Raw genomic sequence first — 17,455 nt, 5'->3', positions numbered from 1 at the left:
CCAAGTTGTTTTGCCTGCCTAAGATAAAGTCATCCCTGATGGAGGATTGCAGGAATAGAGGGGTCCTTTCATCAGATTGGCTAGTCCAGCGCTGTCACAGCTGTGGAATGGCCAAATGGGGGAGGCAGCTTGATGTCTGAGGTCTCCAGGACTCTAAACAAATCTAAATCATATTATGTTATATCATCTACTGTTAAATTCTGCTCCGTACTTGTAATATTTTTATACTGTATTGAGGATTTGTTCTGTGTATTGTATTGACCCCGTTCTTTTTGACACCCACTGCACGCTCCTACCTGGAAAGGGGTCTCTTTTTGAACTGCCTTTTTCCAAGGTTTCTTCCATTTTTTCCCCTACAAGTGTTTTTTTTGGGAGTTTTTTCTTGTCTTCTTAGAGAGTCAAAGCTGGGGGGCTGTCAACAAGCAGGGCCTGTTAAAGCCCATTGCGGCACTTGTGCGATTTTAGGCTATGCAAAAATAAATTCTATTGTATTGTACTTGATAACTTATAGAGAAACTGAAAAAATAATACTTTGCATGTTTTCAAAATATGTAACAGATCCTCATCTTCAATTTGGCTTTTGCTTGCATTCATTCTATTTTAGCACTGTAGGTCCATGTGTTTCACTAGTACATACCTAATATAAAAGGGGTTTCCGGAAAAACAACAACAGGGTGGCTGCAGTCGTGTTCTAAAAGTTCAGGAAGAAGCTTCATTGACAATCTGAAAGCAAGAGCGTCAGAAAAGGGCCAACACAAATATAAATGATTAATAAAACTAAGGGTTCCCAAAATGAAAGTGGAATAAACAAGGAGGTTCAATGAGTGAGTCAAATATAGAATGACTTAACCCGGGAAAATATTGTTATATACTATTTATGCGATTTTTAAAAAGTTGAGGGTTGAAGCTAAGGAGACAGATTAAACATGATGCAACAATGCTAATTCATAATTTATGCTAGGATACAAAGCAGTCCAAAGACTCTCCTCATTAAGACTTCTTTTGTAGAACTCAGACTGACAAATTATTTTTGCCTTATCCCAAAACTAAAATAAAGCATAAATTGCCAGCTTATTGTTTATTAATAAAGAATAAATTAGGGGTTAGTGAAGGCGGTGGGCTTATTTATTCTTTTTTACCAATTTGAATGTGAATTTCACAAATACTGATTTTAACTGTTCTTGTTTGATTTCCATTTAACATAATGTTAAAAATTAAAAAAATTACAAAGTTCAATTTACAGTTATCCCTTTAATTATATGGTACATATGGAATAATATAATAGTTGTCCTTTTGTAGATAAGTTTACATCTTTCAGTCATAACTGCAATATTGTACACTTTATTTTGTACAATTACAATAATTGTTCAGAAAAGCACTTTGTTGAAAGGAAAAGACCAGTTATTTTTCTTATGAAGTCAGGAGGTTTTTGAAAGTAACTAGTGCAACGTGATACACATGCAGCACTTTTACTTGTAAAAATGACAAGTTGCTCTGTTCAGAATCAATGCTAATGAAGATGGGAAACATATGTCACTTATTCTGTAGAGTAAGTAACCTTCTCAAGGTGCCAGTGTCCTCATTTATTTGTCTTGTCTGAATTTCATCTTGCGTTTTGCATCTTTATGCTTCTTTCTGTATTCCTTGGAAAGAAAAGCACAAGTATAAATACAAATACATTTTCATATACAATCATGCCATGCTTAAAAATAATTAATATTGCTATCAAAAGACCAGCACCTGCTGCCTCTTAGTCTCAAGACCAGTACTTTTATATTCATTTAATTTTATTGTAAAAACTGAAGACCTACATGTTGTCATATGTTACAGGAAACTAGTTGATTCCCATCCCCTCCACCATTATGTCACAGAGAAAATTTGCATGCTGCAGGACTTAGCTAGGTCACTAAAGTTCCACACTGTATATTGGTAAAGTTAAGATGACTGAAATGAAATAGGAAAAAAAGATGAAGCTTACTTCTCTTAGAGATGTGCAGGCTGCTTCCCATTGTTCTCGCTGATCTTCCAAATTACAAGTGCGACAGAACACTTCAGGTCCATCTAGAAAAATGATAGACATAAAAGAAAAACTAGCAAATGAGAGGACGGAAGAGAAATACTCTTTTATAGCCTGAATTCTGAAACACACATGATGACCTCCAGGAGTACTGACACAGTAAATTAAAACTTGCTATCATTTCTTTCTAACAGGCAGCATGTATTGAAGTTGAAGACCAACAACATAAAGAAGCTCCATGAGCTTATGTCTTATGAGCACCCCTTTATTTGCTGAAGAAGAATGAGTGCATTACACATAAGAAATAAGTAAGAATGGTCAAATTTGCTAATGACGCTATTCTTATGTGCCTCATCACAAAGTATACGTCTGTATAGAGAAATGAAGTAACAGAACTGGTCAAATGATGTAGTCTAAACTTCTAATCCCCACCTTCATGTACACACAAATGCCTATATGCTATCTCACTAATAAATGGCCAACTAAGAGTCCATAAGGGTTGGATGAATTACAAGGTAGGTGTATCAAAACATTCGAATGTTTAAACCTAATTCATTCAATACAAAGAAAAATATCAAGCAATCAAACAATGGTTAAAATCCAAGAACTATTTTTACAGGTCGTCTTTCTTGTTGTCTAGGTTACATATCTCAGATCTTGAGAATAGGAACAGGTTTCCCAACATTACAGATCTGAGGGCTGCATTACATAGTTTTCAACTGTAACCACAACTTCAGATGAATCTGTGATCTTCTATTTGGCATCCAAATATGTTGTATAATTGGTATTTTGACTGTTTACTTGCAAAAAGAGAAACTGACATTTCATTATAGCTATCCCTTGTTTAACATGGTTTTATTAAGCGTGGGTTTTGAATAACGCTCTTATTTTGAATGAGAACGCCCCTTGAATACCGCGCCTATAAATTTGATTAGCGTGTTTTTTAAAAATTGTGCAAAAGGGGAAACGAGAGGCTGCGAATGAACATGCAGGTATCACCGTCCCCCCTACACTCAGCTCAGTGGCCTTAATGGGGATTCGAACTCTCACTGAGTCATGAGTCACCAGTTCAGTTACCAAAAGTCACCATAGAGAGTGGACGTTTTCGTTGCATATTTTTGCTAGTTCACTTGTTTATCCTTTCTTTTAAGCGCTTGCCCTTTCCAAACATGAACAAGCAAAAGCGTGAGTCCTCATTGAAAAGTGAAGAGAAGAGAAGAAAGCTTATTACTTTAGATGTGAAGCTTGAGATACAGTTACGTCCATAAATATTTGGACAGAAACAACTTTTTTCCAATTTTGGTTCTGTACATTACCACAATGAATTTTAAATGAAACAACTCAGATGCAGTTGATGTGCAGACTTTCAGCTTTAATTCAGTGGAGTCGACAAAATGATTGCATAAAAATGTGAGGCAACTAAAGCATTTTTTTTAACACAATCCCTTCATTTCAGGGGCTAAAAAGTAAGTGGACAATTGACTCAAAGGCTATTTCATGGGCAGGTGTGGGCAAGTCCGTCGTTATGTCATTATCAATTAAAGAAGATAAAAGGCCTGGAGTTGATTTGAGGTATGGTGCTTGCATATGGAAGATTTTGCTGTGAACAGACAACATGCGGTCAAAGGAGCTCTCCATGCAGGTGAAAGAAGCCATCCTTAATCTGCGAAAACAGAAAAAACACATCCGAGAAATTGCTACAATATTACGAGTGGCAAAATCTAGTTTGGTACATCCTGAGAAAGAAAGCAAGCACTGGTGAACTCAGCAACGCAAAAAGACCTGGACGTCCACAGAAGACAACAGTGGTGGATGATCGCAGAATCATTTCCACGGTGAAGAGAAACCCCTTCACAACAGCCAACCAAGTGAACAACACTCTCCAGGGGCTAGGCATATCGATATCCAAGTCTATCATAAAGAGAAGAGTGCATCAAAGTAAATATAGAGGGTGCACTGCAAGGTGCAAGCCACTCATAAGCCTCAAGAATAGAAAGGCTAGATTGGACTTTGCTAAAGAACATCTAAAAACGCCAGCACAGTTCTGGAAAAACATTATTTGGACAGATGAAACCAAGATTAACTTCTACCAGAATGATGGCAAGAAAAAAGTATGGAGAAGGTGTGGAACAGCTCATTATCCAAAGTATACCATATCATCTGTAAAACAAGGTGGAGGCAGTGTGATGACTTGGGCGTGCATGGCTGCCAGTGGCACTGGGCCACTAGTGTTTATTGATAATGTGACACAGGACAGAAGCAGCCGAATGAATTCTGAGGTGTTCAGAGACATACTGTCTGCTCAAATCCAGCTAAATGCAGTCAAATTAGTTGGGCGGCGTTTCATGATACAGATGGACAATGACCCAAAACATACAGCCAAAGCAGCCCAGGAGTTTATTAAAGCAAAGAAGTGGAAAATTCTTGAATGGCCAGTCACCTGATCTTGACCTAATTGAGCATTCATTTCACTTGTTGAAGACTAAACTTCGGACAGAAAGGCCCACAACCAAACAGCAACTGAAAGCCGCTGTAGTAAAGGCCTGGCAGAGCATTAAAAAGGAGGAAACCCAGCATCTGGTGATGTCCACGAGTTCAAGACTTCAGGCTGTCATTGCCAGCAAAGGGTTTTCAACCAAGTATTAGAAATGAACATTTTATTTCCAGTTAATTTGTCCAATTACGTTTGAGACCCTAAAATGAAGGGGTTGTGTTAAAAAATGCTTTAGTTGCCTCACATTTTTATGCAATCGTTTTGTTCACCCCACTGAATTAAAGCTGAAAGTCTGCACTTCAAATGCATCTGAGTTGTTTCATTTAAATTCATTGTGGTAATGTACAGAACCAAAATTAGAAAAAAGTTGTCTCTGTCCAAATATTTATGGACCTAACTGTAATTAAAAGATATGATCGTGGTGAAAGAAAAGCAAACATTAGCAGGGAACTCTGCTTCAATGAATCGAATATTAGGAAAATTTTAACAATAGCAGATACTGCGACCAAGGAAAATTGACATCAAAAACTGCAAGTATGCAATCATTGCGTAATAGTACTCTGATAATGATTGAAATGGAAGATCTCTTAACATTGAAACAATTTGATGCAATGTTCTCTACGTTTGAAACACTTAAACATTAAGTTACTGAAATGGACCCTGAAGTGTGCTCGTCTGCAGCAACTTAGAAAGTCAAATTGGTTGTTACAGACAGATCTACGAGAGCCAGAAGAAAGAACAGTCCAAACGACCCTCCATAAATCTTTTCTTAAAGATGATGTTAGTTTTAATTAATAAAGATTTTGTTTGAATTTTGTCTTATACACACAAATATGAGTACTTTTTCCATGCAGATTTTCCACATTTTAAATGATGGATCAATTATATTTTTCCTATTAGTATTTATATTTAATTAGCACGGTTCTGCATAATGTGCAATATCAATGGATTAATTAATTGTGTTAATCAAGGGATACCTGTACTATGCTTTTGAGGATGCCAAAAATAGTCAGCTTAGTTCTTTAATTTATATAACACTGGTAGCCTGGATCATGACATGGCAAGGGGCATCATGGCACTGTCTTTAGACTGTCATTTCTCCTGCTTTCTCAACATTTATGCAAATTAATGGTGTTTAAGCACATTGTTATGTGTAATTGATTGACTTATCCTTTCTGGTTGCCTTTAAACAGTAGTTCAACATTCCAACAAACTAATGTAATAGCACAGCTTTTTATAGCTGCACTTACTGCATGCAAAGCAAAACAAATCAGATGTGTGCATATTCAACAGGATTTCTCTTATCTTTAAGTTAATAGCAGTCTTGTAAAGAAAAATAACATAGAAAAACATCTTGAGAGCTAGAAAATACTCTAGTTAAATATACTAAAATGTCCTCTCTTTTAACACTAGAATCCCTGAAGCCTACGAAAAACCTCATAATTGCCACCTTAAATTCAATTGCACATCTCAATTAGCATCTTTTGCTTTGTAAATCTGTCGATGAGCACAAGCAGCCTGCTATCCCATCCCTCAACTCAACTTGGGCAAAAAGTTCTCCCAGCTCAAGGCTCTTTATCTGTGTGTGAGGTGCCTGGAATTGTATAGTGTAAATGAGTGTTTCCCAACCTTGGTCCTGGGGGCACACTGTTGCTGCAGGTTTTTGTTCCAACCAGCTTCTGTTTTTAATTGGACTCCTGGGCTAATTAAGTGATGTGTTATTTCCCAAGTTCTGTGTTTTGGGAACAAAATAGAAATTAGAAGTTTAGTAAAAAAAAAAAAATAAAATAAATAAAATAAAACTATATATACATATATATATATATATATGTTCAAATTGTTTAATTAATCCATTATTTACTAATTAGTGGGTCTGATGCTAAAGTAGTTTCAGCCTTTGATTATTCAGTGGTGTTTGCCTGCGTGTCTGGTCTGCTCTGCTCATTTTTAATTGTCATTAATAAGATACAACCAAGGGGAAAAACTGCACAGAGAAAGGCCAACATATAAAGAAATCAACAAAAGAGTTAAGCATTTAAATCTATAGCAAAATCAGAAATATTTCAAAATCTATACTAATAAAAGGCAAAGCCCTCACTGACTCACTCACTCTCTCTCTCATCACTAATTCTCCAACTTCCCGTGTAAGTAGAAGGCTGAAATTTGGCAGGCATTCCTTACAGCTTACCGTACTTACAAAAGTTGGGCAGGTTTCATTTTGAAATTCTACGCGTAATGGTCATAACTAGAACCTATTTTTTCGTCCATACACTATAATAGACTTCTGCTCAATGCCCGTGGAAGGCGAAGTTATGCCTTCCACGTAATTTAGTGCCTGCCCATATAAGGCCGTCCGTCAGTGGCAATCCAATAGAAACACTGCCGCTAAATATTCACGGGTGAAGGACTGTGCTTATGCAGAGGAAGATGAGATGGTCAGGGTGGCGTTTGGCACAAACTCAGCGAAACTGCGAGAGAAACTTTTAAGTGCCGGGTCTTAGCTAACATTAAATACAGCCATGGACATCGCACGTGATGGCACCAGCACAGCTGGGAAACTTCGATGCATGTACACCGAGCGGCTCACATGAAATGACGCAGTGCACTGACAAAAAGCAACAGTTCCAAAGAGTGCTGAACAAAACCGAATTACACAATTGAGAAGGCAGCAAAAAATATGAAGTGTGTGATACATACAAGCATATTCATAAGTGCAGCTACTGCGGAAACAAAGCACACGGTGGAAAAAGTCAATGTCCCGCTAAAGAAAGACAGTGTAAAAAAAAAAAAAAACCTGTGCATGCAGTGTGTCACGTCTCAGATAAAGAAGACGAGCTGTTTATTGATGCAGTAAGAAACGAATCGATGAATGAAACCTGTTATCTTTACAACGATTGACAAACACGGAATGTAACTTGAACACAACACATCCTACGAATACGAACCTGATTGAAAGAAATAATGATAATCAAATCCTTGATGACAGCAACACTCATAACACTCACAAAACAATTACTGTATATTGACAATCATGTTACGTTATTTTTAAAATGTTTCCTTTTCTTTTTCATAATTTCTTTAACACACTACTTCTCCACTGCGAAGCGAGGGTATATATATATATATATCCCGATCTACATACTCTCAAATAGACAAACCACATGCCGTGGCACAATGGTAGAGACTTCGCCTATCTGAGGTTCGATTCCCGACAGGGGGTGCACTGAGTATGTACGCACGCTTCCCGATTCATTTTACCCTCGCATCCCCTTGGTTTGAGACGTATGAAAAAATACGCGGTTAACGCAGAAAGACAAATCACCAATTGAAGCTTTATGAATAATGGATACAAAGCGCGTTCCTAAGACTGATCGGAGGCAAATTTCATTTCAAAAGACTACCCGACGGAAGCCTTGATAAAAGCTTGGTTTTGTGCAAACTGTCCAAATACGAACCAGACTGAAAGAAATTATAATCAAATCCTTGATGACAGCAACACTCATAACGGTCACAAAACTATTACATTCACAATCATGTTAAGTTATTTTTAAAATGTTTCCTTTTCTTAGCACAAGCACAGCTGAGAAGCTTCGATGCATGTACTCCATAACGCGTTAAAAAAAAAAAATAACGCATTTAATCACACTTTCAATTCCAAGCAAAGGGGAAGTTTTGTCAATGCATGATTTCCTGGTATATCGATTACATTAATGCATACATCAGAGCTACAAAAATGTTAAGAGTCGGAATAAAGCGCGTTCCTACAACTGATCAGAGGAAAATTTCATTTCAAAAGACTACCCGACGGAAGGTAGGCGGCTTCCCTGCGCTAACCGAAACCGATGTACGTACTTATTTCGGTGGTATGATGCCACTGTCGGTCGCCATATTGAATTTTCCAAACGTCATTAATTCTCCAACTTCCCGTGTAGGTAGAAGGCTGAAATTTGGAAGGCTCATTCCTTACGGCTTACTTACAAAAGTTAAGCAGGTTTAATTTCGAAATTCTACGCATAACGGTCATAATGGTTAACAACGTCTGCCATGTTGAACTTTCTTATTTATGGCCCCATCTTCACGAAATTTGGTAGGCGCTTCCCGCGCTAACCGAAACCAATGTACGTATTTATTTCGGCGATATGACGCCACTGTCAGCCGCCATATTGAACTTTCCAACGTCACTAATTCTCCAAATTCCTGTGTAGGTAGAAGGCTAAAATTTGGTACTTATTTCGGTGGTATGATACCACTGTCGGCCGTCATATTGAACTTTTCAACAGTCTTTGTTACTTATGGGCCCATCTTCAAGAAATCTGGTACGTGGGTTCCCATCGCTAACTGAATCCTACTTACGTACATATATACGTCCATAGCCTGTAGCTCGGTCACCGGTGAGGCGGCATTGGGTCCCCCATCCCAGCGCCTCCCACGTTGTTGGCTGCCTGCCTATATAAGGCCGTCCGTCGCTCCAATGTCTTCATTCCCTTCCTTGCTTCGCCACGGGATTCACGTCTCCCTGCTGATAATTACAGCCTTTTTATTTAATCCACGGCTTCTCCGCTGTTTTATTGTTCATTTATTACGATTATAGTTATTGTGTAGGTATTTTAGACTTAATTTACATTGTTCAGGTACCCATTTCCTTTTAACTGTACCCGCATTAACATGTCTATCGAAGTGATCACCATCGATCAAAGAACTGTCACTTACTGAGTGGTTTCCATGCCCGGAGATGGCACCTATCTTTTCCATTCTCTGTGTTACATATTACACGGCTATATCAGGCTCACTCTTGATATCTGAAGAAACATTGTGTCTTATGTATTGAATGACTGGGACAGGTTCAAGGTGTGGACTGATGACGGTACAGGAGATAATTATACTACACAGGAGCACTAGAAGAGTGAAATGCTTAAGCCCTTCACCTATGGTTAAGCATGTGAGTTAATGGCTGCCGCTGAATTGTTCGGTTGTCGCTTTCAAGTGTACCGAAATGGCCAAATATTTTACACCTTTGGACAACCGCCAATGCCTTTTAAACATTTTAGATTCACAGGTGACGATTTCAGTAGTGGACACTTTGATGATTATGAATGTTTAAACTCTCAAAAGCTGGATGTGAAGTTATCGATGAAACTGGTTGTATGCTTACAACGCTTGACAGATGCCAAATGTCACTTCAACACAAGTCCTACAAATACTGTCATAATTAAAACAAACCATGAAACTCAAACCGATTATGACAGCAGCAATCCAAGCGGTGAGATTTGAAACAAGATTACTGTTCACATGGCCAACTGTACGTTGTATGCTTAAGAGTAAGCTCAGTGCACAGCTTGGTCATATTACAACCGGAGGGCTGAACTCACAATGTGGTATACAAAGAGATCCTTAACAAATAATTATTGGTATATTTTCCCTCAGTTTAAAAAATTAATTTAATGAATTTAAAATTAATTAATTTCCTTCTTAATAAAACTTTTAAGGCAGTACTTCGCCGCTATATATATATATATATATACTAATAAAAGGCAAAGCCCTCACTCACTCACTCACTAATTCTCCAACTTCCCGTGTGGGTGGAAGGCTGAAATTTGGCAGGTTCATTCCTTACAGCTTCCTTACAAAAGTTGGGCAGGTTTTATATCGAAATTCTACGCGTAATGGTCATAACTGGAAGCTGTTTTTCTCTATTTACTGTAATGGAGATGAGCTTGAACGCGTGGGGCGGAGTTTCGTGACATCATCACGCCTCCCACGTAATCACGCAGTACATAGAAAACCAGGAAGACCTCCAAAAAGCGCTAAAGAAAACATGCATTATATAATTGAGAAGGCAGCGAAACAATAAGAAGCGGCGAAAGTGACATATACAACCATATTCATGAGTTCTGCTACTGAAACAAAGCACGATGTAAACCCTACACTTTAAATTAAGTTCATAGACAGGCTGCCGCTGGCGTTTGTAATTTAGTGCCTGCCCATATAAGGCCGTCCGTCGGCGCAAATCCAATAGCAAACTCCCACTAAATATTCACGGGTGAAGGACTGTGCTTATGCAGAGGAAGATGAGATGGTCAGGGTGGTGTTTGACAAACTCAGCAAACTGCGAGAGAAAGTTTTAAGTGCCAGGACTAAGGTAACATTAAATACAGCCATGGACATAGCACGAGATGGCACCAGCACAGCTGGGAACCTTCGATGCATGTACACCGAATGGCTCACGTGAACTGACGCAGTGCACAGATAAAAGCAACAGTTCCAAAGAGCTGAACAAAACCAATTACACAATTGAAAAGGCAGCAAAAATATGAAGCGCCTGATACATACAAGCATATTCATAAATCCAGCTACTGCGGAAACAAAGCACACGTGGAAAAAGTCAATGTCCCGCTAAAGGAAGACAGTGTAAAAAACCCGTGCATGCAGTGTGTCAGGTCTCAGATAAAGAAGAAGACGAGCTGTTTATTGATGCAGTAAGAAACGAATCGATGAATGAAACCTGTCATCTTTACAACGATTGACAAACACGGAATGTAACTTGAACACAACACATCCTACAAATACAAACCTGATTGAAAGAAATAATGATAATCAAATCCTTGATGACAGCAACACTCAGTAACACTCACAAAACAAATACTGTATATTGACAGTCATGTTACGCTATTTTTAAAATGTTCCCTTTTCTTTTCTAGCTTTTTAACACACTACTTCTCGCTGATACGCTGGTATATATATATGTATATATATATATCCCGATCTACATACTAATAATGGATACTTTATTCGCCATCAATGATTGTTTTGGTAAAGCCATACTCAGTGTATTCATTAGATGAACGGTAAAAAGTAAGAGCGAGGGAGGATGACTTATTGAGGCATGCAGGCTGTAGTGCGCCAACTCTATCTGAATTGCGATCACATTTAAAAAATATATCTTTTCAAGTTCTATTTAGTCCATATGTGTCAAACTCAAGGGCGCGGCCACATCCGCCCGGCGTAATTATATCCGCCCGAGATCATTTTATATACTGTATTATTGTTATTAATGGCCCGGTATATGAAGCGCTGGTAACACAATAAACTACAGATCCCATAATGCAGCGCTTCAGCTGCCTTGCCAACACTTACCGCTAATCAAGTCTAGCTTATGATGCTGCAAGTTATTGCGAAGCTAGCTCACACGATGCTGAAGAGAAAAGTTGATTCTGAAAATAGAGCCTTTAAAACCGATGGGAGGCTGAGTATATGTTTACTGAACCCGTGTGTCTCATTTGTGGAGCTAATGTGGCTGTAATTACAGAATTTAATCTAAGACGGCACTATGAGACAAAACATCAGGGTAACCTGAATGCAATGCAGAAGATACAGAAAGCAGAAGAATTAAATAAGAATCTGACACTTCAGCGGACGCTTTTACCGTGCACAATCACAAAGTGATTTCAAGTGAAGCTGCTTTTATGGGAGACACAAATGCACCAGTGCAATTTGCCCCACTTTCCCTGTTGCCAAGTAATGTTAAACCAAGTCGTCACTACGGTGTTCCCAAATCGCACTTTGCTGATAAACTGAGCGCACTGAGTTTGCACGGCGCTTTGGTGACTTTGAAGAACAAAAAGTCCGTCTACATGCGCTCGAACCTTGTGCATGTTTGGTAGCACATATCTGTGTGAGAAGCTCTTCTCAGTGATAAAGACTAACAAAACAGCACACAGGAGTCGCCTCACTGATGAGCACCTGCAATCCATCCTGAGAATCTCCACAACACAGAACCTCACACCAAACATAAACGAACTTGTTGCCAAAAAAAGATGCCAGGCGTCCAGCTTTAAAATGACATATGAGCAAAGACAACTGAATGATTTGATTTGTTATTGCTGAAAGGAACACATTTTATTTATATTTCCAGGTTTTGTTATGCAGCATGTTCATATTTGAATTTGTATAATTTTGACAGGATATATTTTTATGGAGAGCAAAATCTTTTGGGATATTTAAAATCTAAGTTTATTTTTATATAAAATTACATAAGAGTAAAGAAATTTGAATGTTTGTTCTTTTAACGCTTACTTTATTTCTAACTTGTATAATTTAGACAGGATATTATTTTATGGAGAGCAAAATATTATAAGTTGTTTAAGGTTTGAGTTGATTTATTCACTAATAATATTCCTGTCTGTTTTACCATTCCTACCAAAGATATTTCTGTCGACTAAATAAAAATTCCTTCTATTTAAAATTTAAATAGAACTTGAACAAATACGATAGTTCATAATATCCACGCAGACTTGCACGTAAGAGCGGAGTTATCCGTTTTAACAAGCAGCGTATTGCACTGATACGAAATAGCTGTGTGTGTATATATGTAGATATGTATGTATATGTATGTATGTGTGTATGTATATGTATGTGTATATATGTAGATATATATATGTATGTATATATGTGTGTGTGTGTATATATATGTTTATGTGTGTGTGTAAATATATATATATATATATATATATGTATATATATATATATATATGACAGCAACACTCATCACTCACAACAGTGACAAAACAATTACATTGACAATCATGTTACATTATTTTCAAAATGTTTCCTTTTCTTTTCATTGCTTCTTTAACACACTACTTCTCAGCTAAGCTGGTATTTTGCTAGTATATATATATATATAGATAGAAATATAGATATACAGATATAATGTGTGTGTGTATGTATATATATATATATATATATATATATATATATATATATATATAGAGAGAGAGAGAGATATAGATATAGATGTATATAGATATCTATATAGATATTATATATATATATATATATATATATATATATATATATATATATATATATATATATATATATATATATTGTGACAGATTAAGGGTATTGCTCGCAACCTTGTACCCTCAGACACCACAAGTCCAATTATTATTTATTATTATAATAATGTGCACAAAGCACGCTCCTCTCCACAATTCCCAATAAACAAACAATACTCAAATAACCAAATCCTCCAATCTTAGACGCTTAGCCACCCTGCCTCCCAACTCAGCTCCCCGTCTGGGAGCTCCCACAGTCCTTTTATACTCCCTGACCCGGAGGTGTTCCTGCCCAACAGTCCACAAGTCCGTATTCCTTCCGGGTCAGGGTAAATAGTCCTTTTCTTCAACCCGGAGCACGCGCTTCTTCCTGTCACGCGACCGTGGCGACTCCCGGGTCATAGGGCACATAAGAGCCTACGAGCCCCCTTACAGCGACGCCTGGTGGCCCCCAAGGTATCCAGCAGGGCTGTGTACAAAGACTACATAGTCCATGATGCCCTGCTGGAACTCAGGGCATGATCATGCTGTCGGGAGAGCTCCTCCTGGCGGCCTGGGGGTGAGGGCCGGAGTAAAATGCCGGCAATCCACCACAATATATATACTGTATATATAATGTGTGTGTATGTATGTATGTGTGTATATATATATATAGTGACAAAACAATTACATTGACAATCATGTTACGTTATTTTCAAAATGTTTCCTTTACTTTTTTAATTACTTCTTTAACACACTACTTCTCCGCTGACACAGTTTAAAGTGCACAAACCCCAAACACACAGTCCTGGCCACTCAATGCCTTTTCTTCGGGCCACCTCCACAATCTCTTCTGCCTCGTCCTGTTTCCAGCCCTAAACGTAGGGAGACGGCCCCTTTTATTCAAGCCCCGGATGAGCTCCAGGTGCTTCCGACACTCCCCCGTTGGCCACGCCCAGCGCGGAAGTGCCGCTGTTCTCCCAGCAGCTCTCCGGGTGTCCTTTTAATTCTTCCCCCCAGCACTTCCTGGTGTGGCAGAAGTGCTGAGGTAACAGGTCCCCAAGGCATTGGGGTGCCTCTTGGCGGTGGCCATGGGCCCCTACAGAGTGGGGCTTCCCATGCCCTCAACCCGTGGCCCCCAAAGCAACCAGGATGGCGGCCCCCACTTGATCCAGGGTGGGCGCAGACCTACATCCGGTCCCTCACGGCTTCCCGGCTGGGTCGTTGCCCCGGCATCCCTCACAATATATATGTATATATATGTATGTGTGTGTGTGTGTGTATATATATATATATATATATATATATATATATATATATATATATATATATATATATATATATATATATATATATATATATATATATATATATATATATATATATATAAATGCCAGCAACACTCATGACAATGTCAACACAATTACATTGTCAATCATGTTACGTTATTATTAAAATGTTTCCTTTTCTTTTTCATTACTTCTTTAACACACGACTTCTCCGGTGCGAAGCACGGGTATTTTGCTAGTGTCTTATAAACGTTAAAATCATGCTGCTGTTCTTTTCTGAATGTAGAATAAAACAAAAATAATACCAGCTAATTAAATGAGATCAGTGCTATCAAGGCTGTCACTGATTAGGAATCTGGTTGGAACAAAAACCTGCAGCCACAGTGTGCCACCAGGACTGAGGTTGGGAAACACTGGACTAAAGAGCTTCCTGTGTTTGATCGACACGTCCATGTTGACAAAGTACATATGCAATGCTACTTCAGTACGCAAATGACTTTAGCTGAAAGAGGAATCTCTTTACACAACTGTTGTTATGGTTCTCCCGTTGTCCAGAAACGGTTCCATGGGCTATATGACCTTGGTCTTGAAAAGTCTTTCTCATGTGAGACAACCGAAATCTTTTCCTGAATAAGGAGCAGCTCAATACTCAAAACGGTAATTCTAGGAAGCACCCAGAATTGAACCAGCGATCTCTTGATTATGAGTCAGCAGTTCTTACCGCAGCACCATCCATTAGGTCGTGTCAGAGTCAAACCCTAACCCGATTTCTTTTTCTTCGGTTATAATCCTGAATAAGGAGTGGCAGGTAGGCTTTAGGGATTTTAGTGTTACACTGATAACTATGAATCTGAAACTTAAGATAACAGATTTACCATACCTTGTAGCCGTTCATCTCCTTTGAAGAAAAAGAAGAGATTTAATTTCCTCTCTGGAAACTGCTCACCCCTAAAGAACAAGGAAAAAATTAAAAAATAAGTTGATAATACAGGGTCACATAAAAAGTCACCTCAAAATACTTTGCCTATTTATTCAAAAAACAAAAAAAGTGTCTTAAAAAAACAAGGAAACACTTGACTATGATGCATAAAAGATTTCTATACAAGGACATTTGTAGATCTGCAAACAGATTGTTTGCTTGTGTGGACATCCTCTACAGAGCTAGACTGCACCGTGAGAGACTGTCTGAACTCATTCAACTCTTTGAAGGGAAAAGATGAATGCTCAATATGTTAAACTTTAGATCATTTGCAATCTCAATTGGGGAAGATGTGGAGTAAGAGAAGCTATGGTTTCTGCTGAACAAATACATCAGCACATCAGTTCACCAAATTAGCTTGGGTATGCATGGCCAGCACCAAACAAATAATAACCCACATCAACAATCACTGCAAAAATGTATTGCGTTTTGACAAAGGAATGGACAAGAGATCTGAGAATTTACACATTGTAATAAAATAATGTCACTAAAATGTGTAAAATGTATTAATTTATTAAAGACATGACTCCCTGCTATCTTTTTCAGTGAAGCTACATTTTTTATTCCAGATTATGTACAACAGGTGTCGATGATATTTGCCCAAAAACTGTTAAGCCAATAATAATTCAATGATAAATTTGGCCATTTTCTATCAACTGTAAGACTGAACTGCATTAATTGTGATTCTGCAAAAATGTGATTTGCAAGGAAATGAGAACTCAAATATCATTCTAGCTCAGAGGAGTAATAAAACTTTTGAATAGTTCTTCCGTTCTTATACACCTGTGGGTTTTATTTAAGGGCTAGAATATCTTAATGTAAAGTCTTACTGTGCCTTCTCAGGTAGCAACATTTTGTCACCATTTCCACCTTCCTCTTCCTTCTCCATTTCATCTGAACTGCTGTCTATAAAGCGGGGGTCCTCCATCCATGACAATTTTGATGCTTTTATGGTCTCTATTTTGTATGAATCTGGAATTCAGAAAATGACAGACTGAAGTATGACTTGATATATAAATGAGTCTTGACTCATTTATATAGGTTGAATTTGGAGTTTATCATTGCTTAATATTAGCAAAGTAGTAATGGATAACCAGGAAACATCTAAAATAGTTTATTTAGTGATGGCAACATTCTCATCACCATCTATCCACCACTCTCACTTTTGCTTGATCTCTTACCTGTATTAGCTTTGACGTCATCCACAGTATCCTCTCCGAAGAATGAAAATGTGAATCCTGGGGACTTATCTACTGTATTCATGCTGTATCCAGCTGGGTCTGAATCAAGGCCTTCATCTTTCTCATCCCATGGAACATCCTCTCTCTCCTTTGAAGATCCAAACGTTTCTTTGAAATTAGCTGTGATTTCATAATAAATTTCTTTGGAGACATTCTGCATCATCTCTGTTTCAAGACACTTTTGACGTCTCTCAGGTTTACTGTAAAAGAAGACCTATTTTATTTTAATGCTAATACATTCAACTGCCTTACTTTAGTTTGCGCCTTGTAACTACAGTGCAATAAAAGTTTTAATAAAGCTCAAAACAGCTTTAGATAAAAGATTTAACAAATAATCCCCTCAAGTAAATGTATCTGCAAATCCAAAAGAAGCTTTTGCAAAGCTGACCATGCTTAGAGTAGTGAAAAGCTCACCTATTTTGATTCACATCAGTGGCACCACTAGCTTCAATAGCTACATGGTCCTCTTGAGAAGGATCATAGTGCAGAGAGGAAACATTCCTGGAAGAAAAATGTCTTGTGAGGTTTGAAACATCAGTCTTGACATTTCCATTTATCTGGTATCATGACAGCATCATAATCATAACGTTCCACGTAGTGGTGTTTGTATTAATTTTAT

General features: G+C 38.0%; 1 protein-coding gene across 3 annotated transcripts in view; it reads right to left on the bottom strand.

The window, feature by feature from the left end:
- Positions 1-1,231: 1,231 nt before the first annotated feature.
- The window catches only part of nol8 (nucleolar protein 8), a 109,428-nt gene continuing 93,204 nt past the window's right edge, over positions 1,232-17,455 (bottom strand). For all 3 annotated transcript variants that reach the window (XM_039770852.1, XM_039770851.1, XM_039770853.1), the window contains exons 12-17: positions 17,251-17,337; positions 16,777-17,036; positions 16,426-16,567; positions 15,497-15,564; positions 1,979-2,061; positions 1,232-1,643 (exon numbers count right to left, since the gene is read on the bottom strand). In XM_039770852.1, the coding sequence (XP_039626786.1) occupies positions 1,584-1,643; positions 1,979-2,061; positions 15,497-15,564; positions 16,426-16,567; positions 16,777-17,036; positions 17,251-17,337 (700 nt within the window). In that variant the 3' untranslated portion in view covers positions 1,232-1,583. The remainder of the gene's footprint in view (positions 1,644-1,978; positions 2,062-15,496; positions 15,565-16,425; positions 16,568-16,776; positions 17,037-17,250; positions 17,338-17,455) is intronic.

Source organism: Polypterus senegalus, chromosome 12 (genome assembly GCF_016835505.1).
Source record: "Polypterus senegalus isolate Bchr_013 chromosome 12, ASM1683550v1, whole genome shotgun sequence".
NCBI classification, from domain to species: Eukaryota; Metazoa; Chordata; class Cladistia; order Polypteriformes; family Polypteridae; genus Polypterus; species Polypterus senegalus.
Note: the sequence above shows the minus strand (reverse complement) of the source record. Positions and strands in the feature narration are given on the sequence as shown.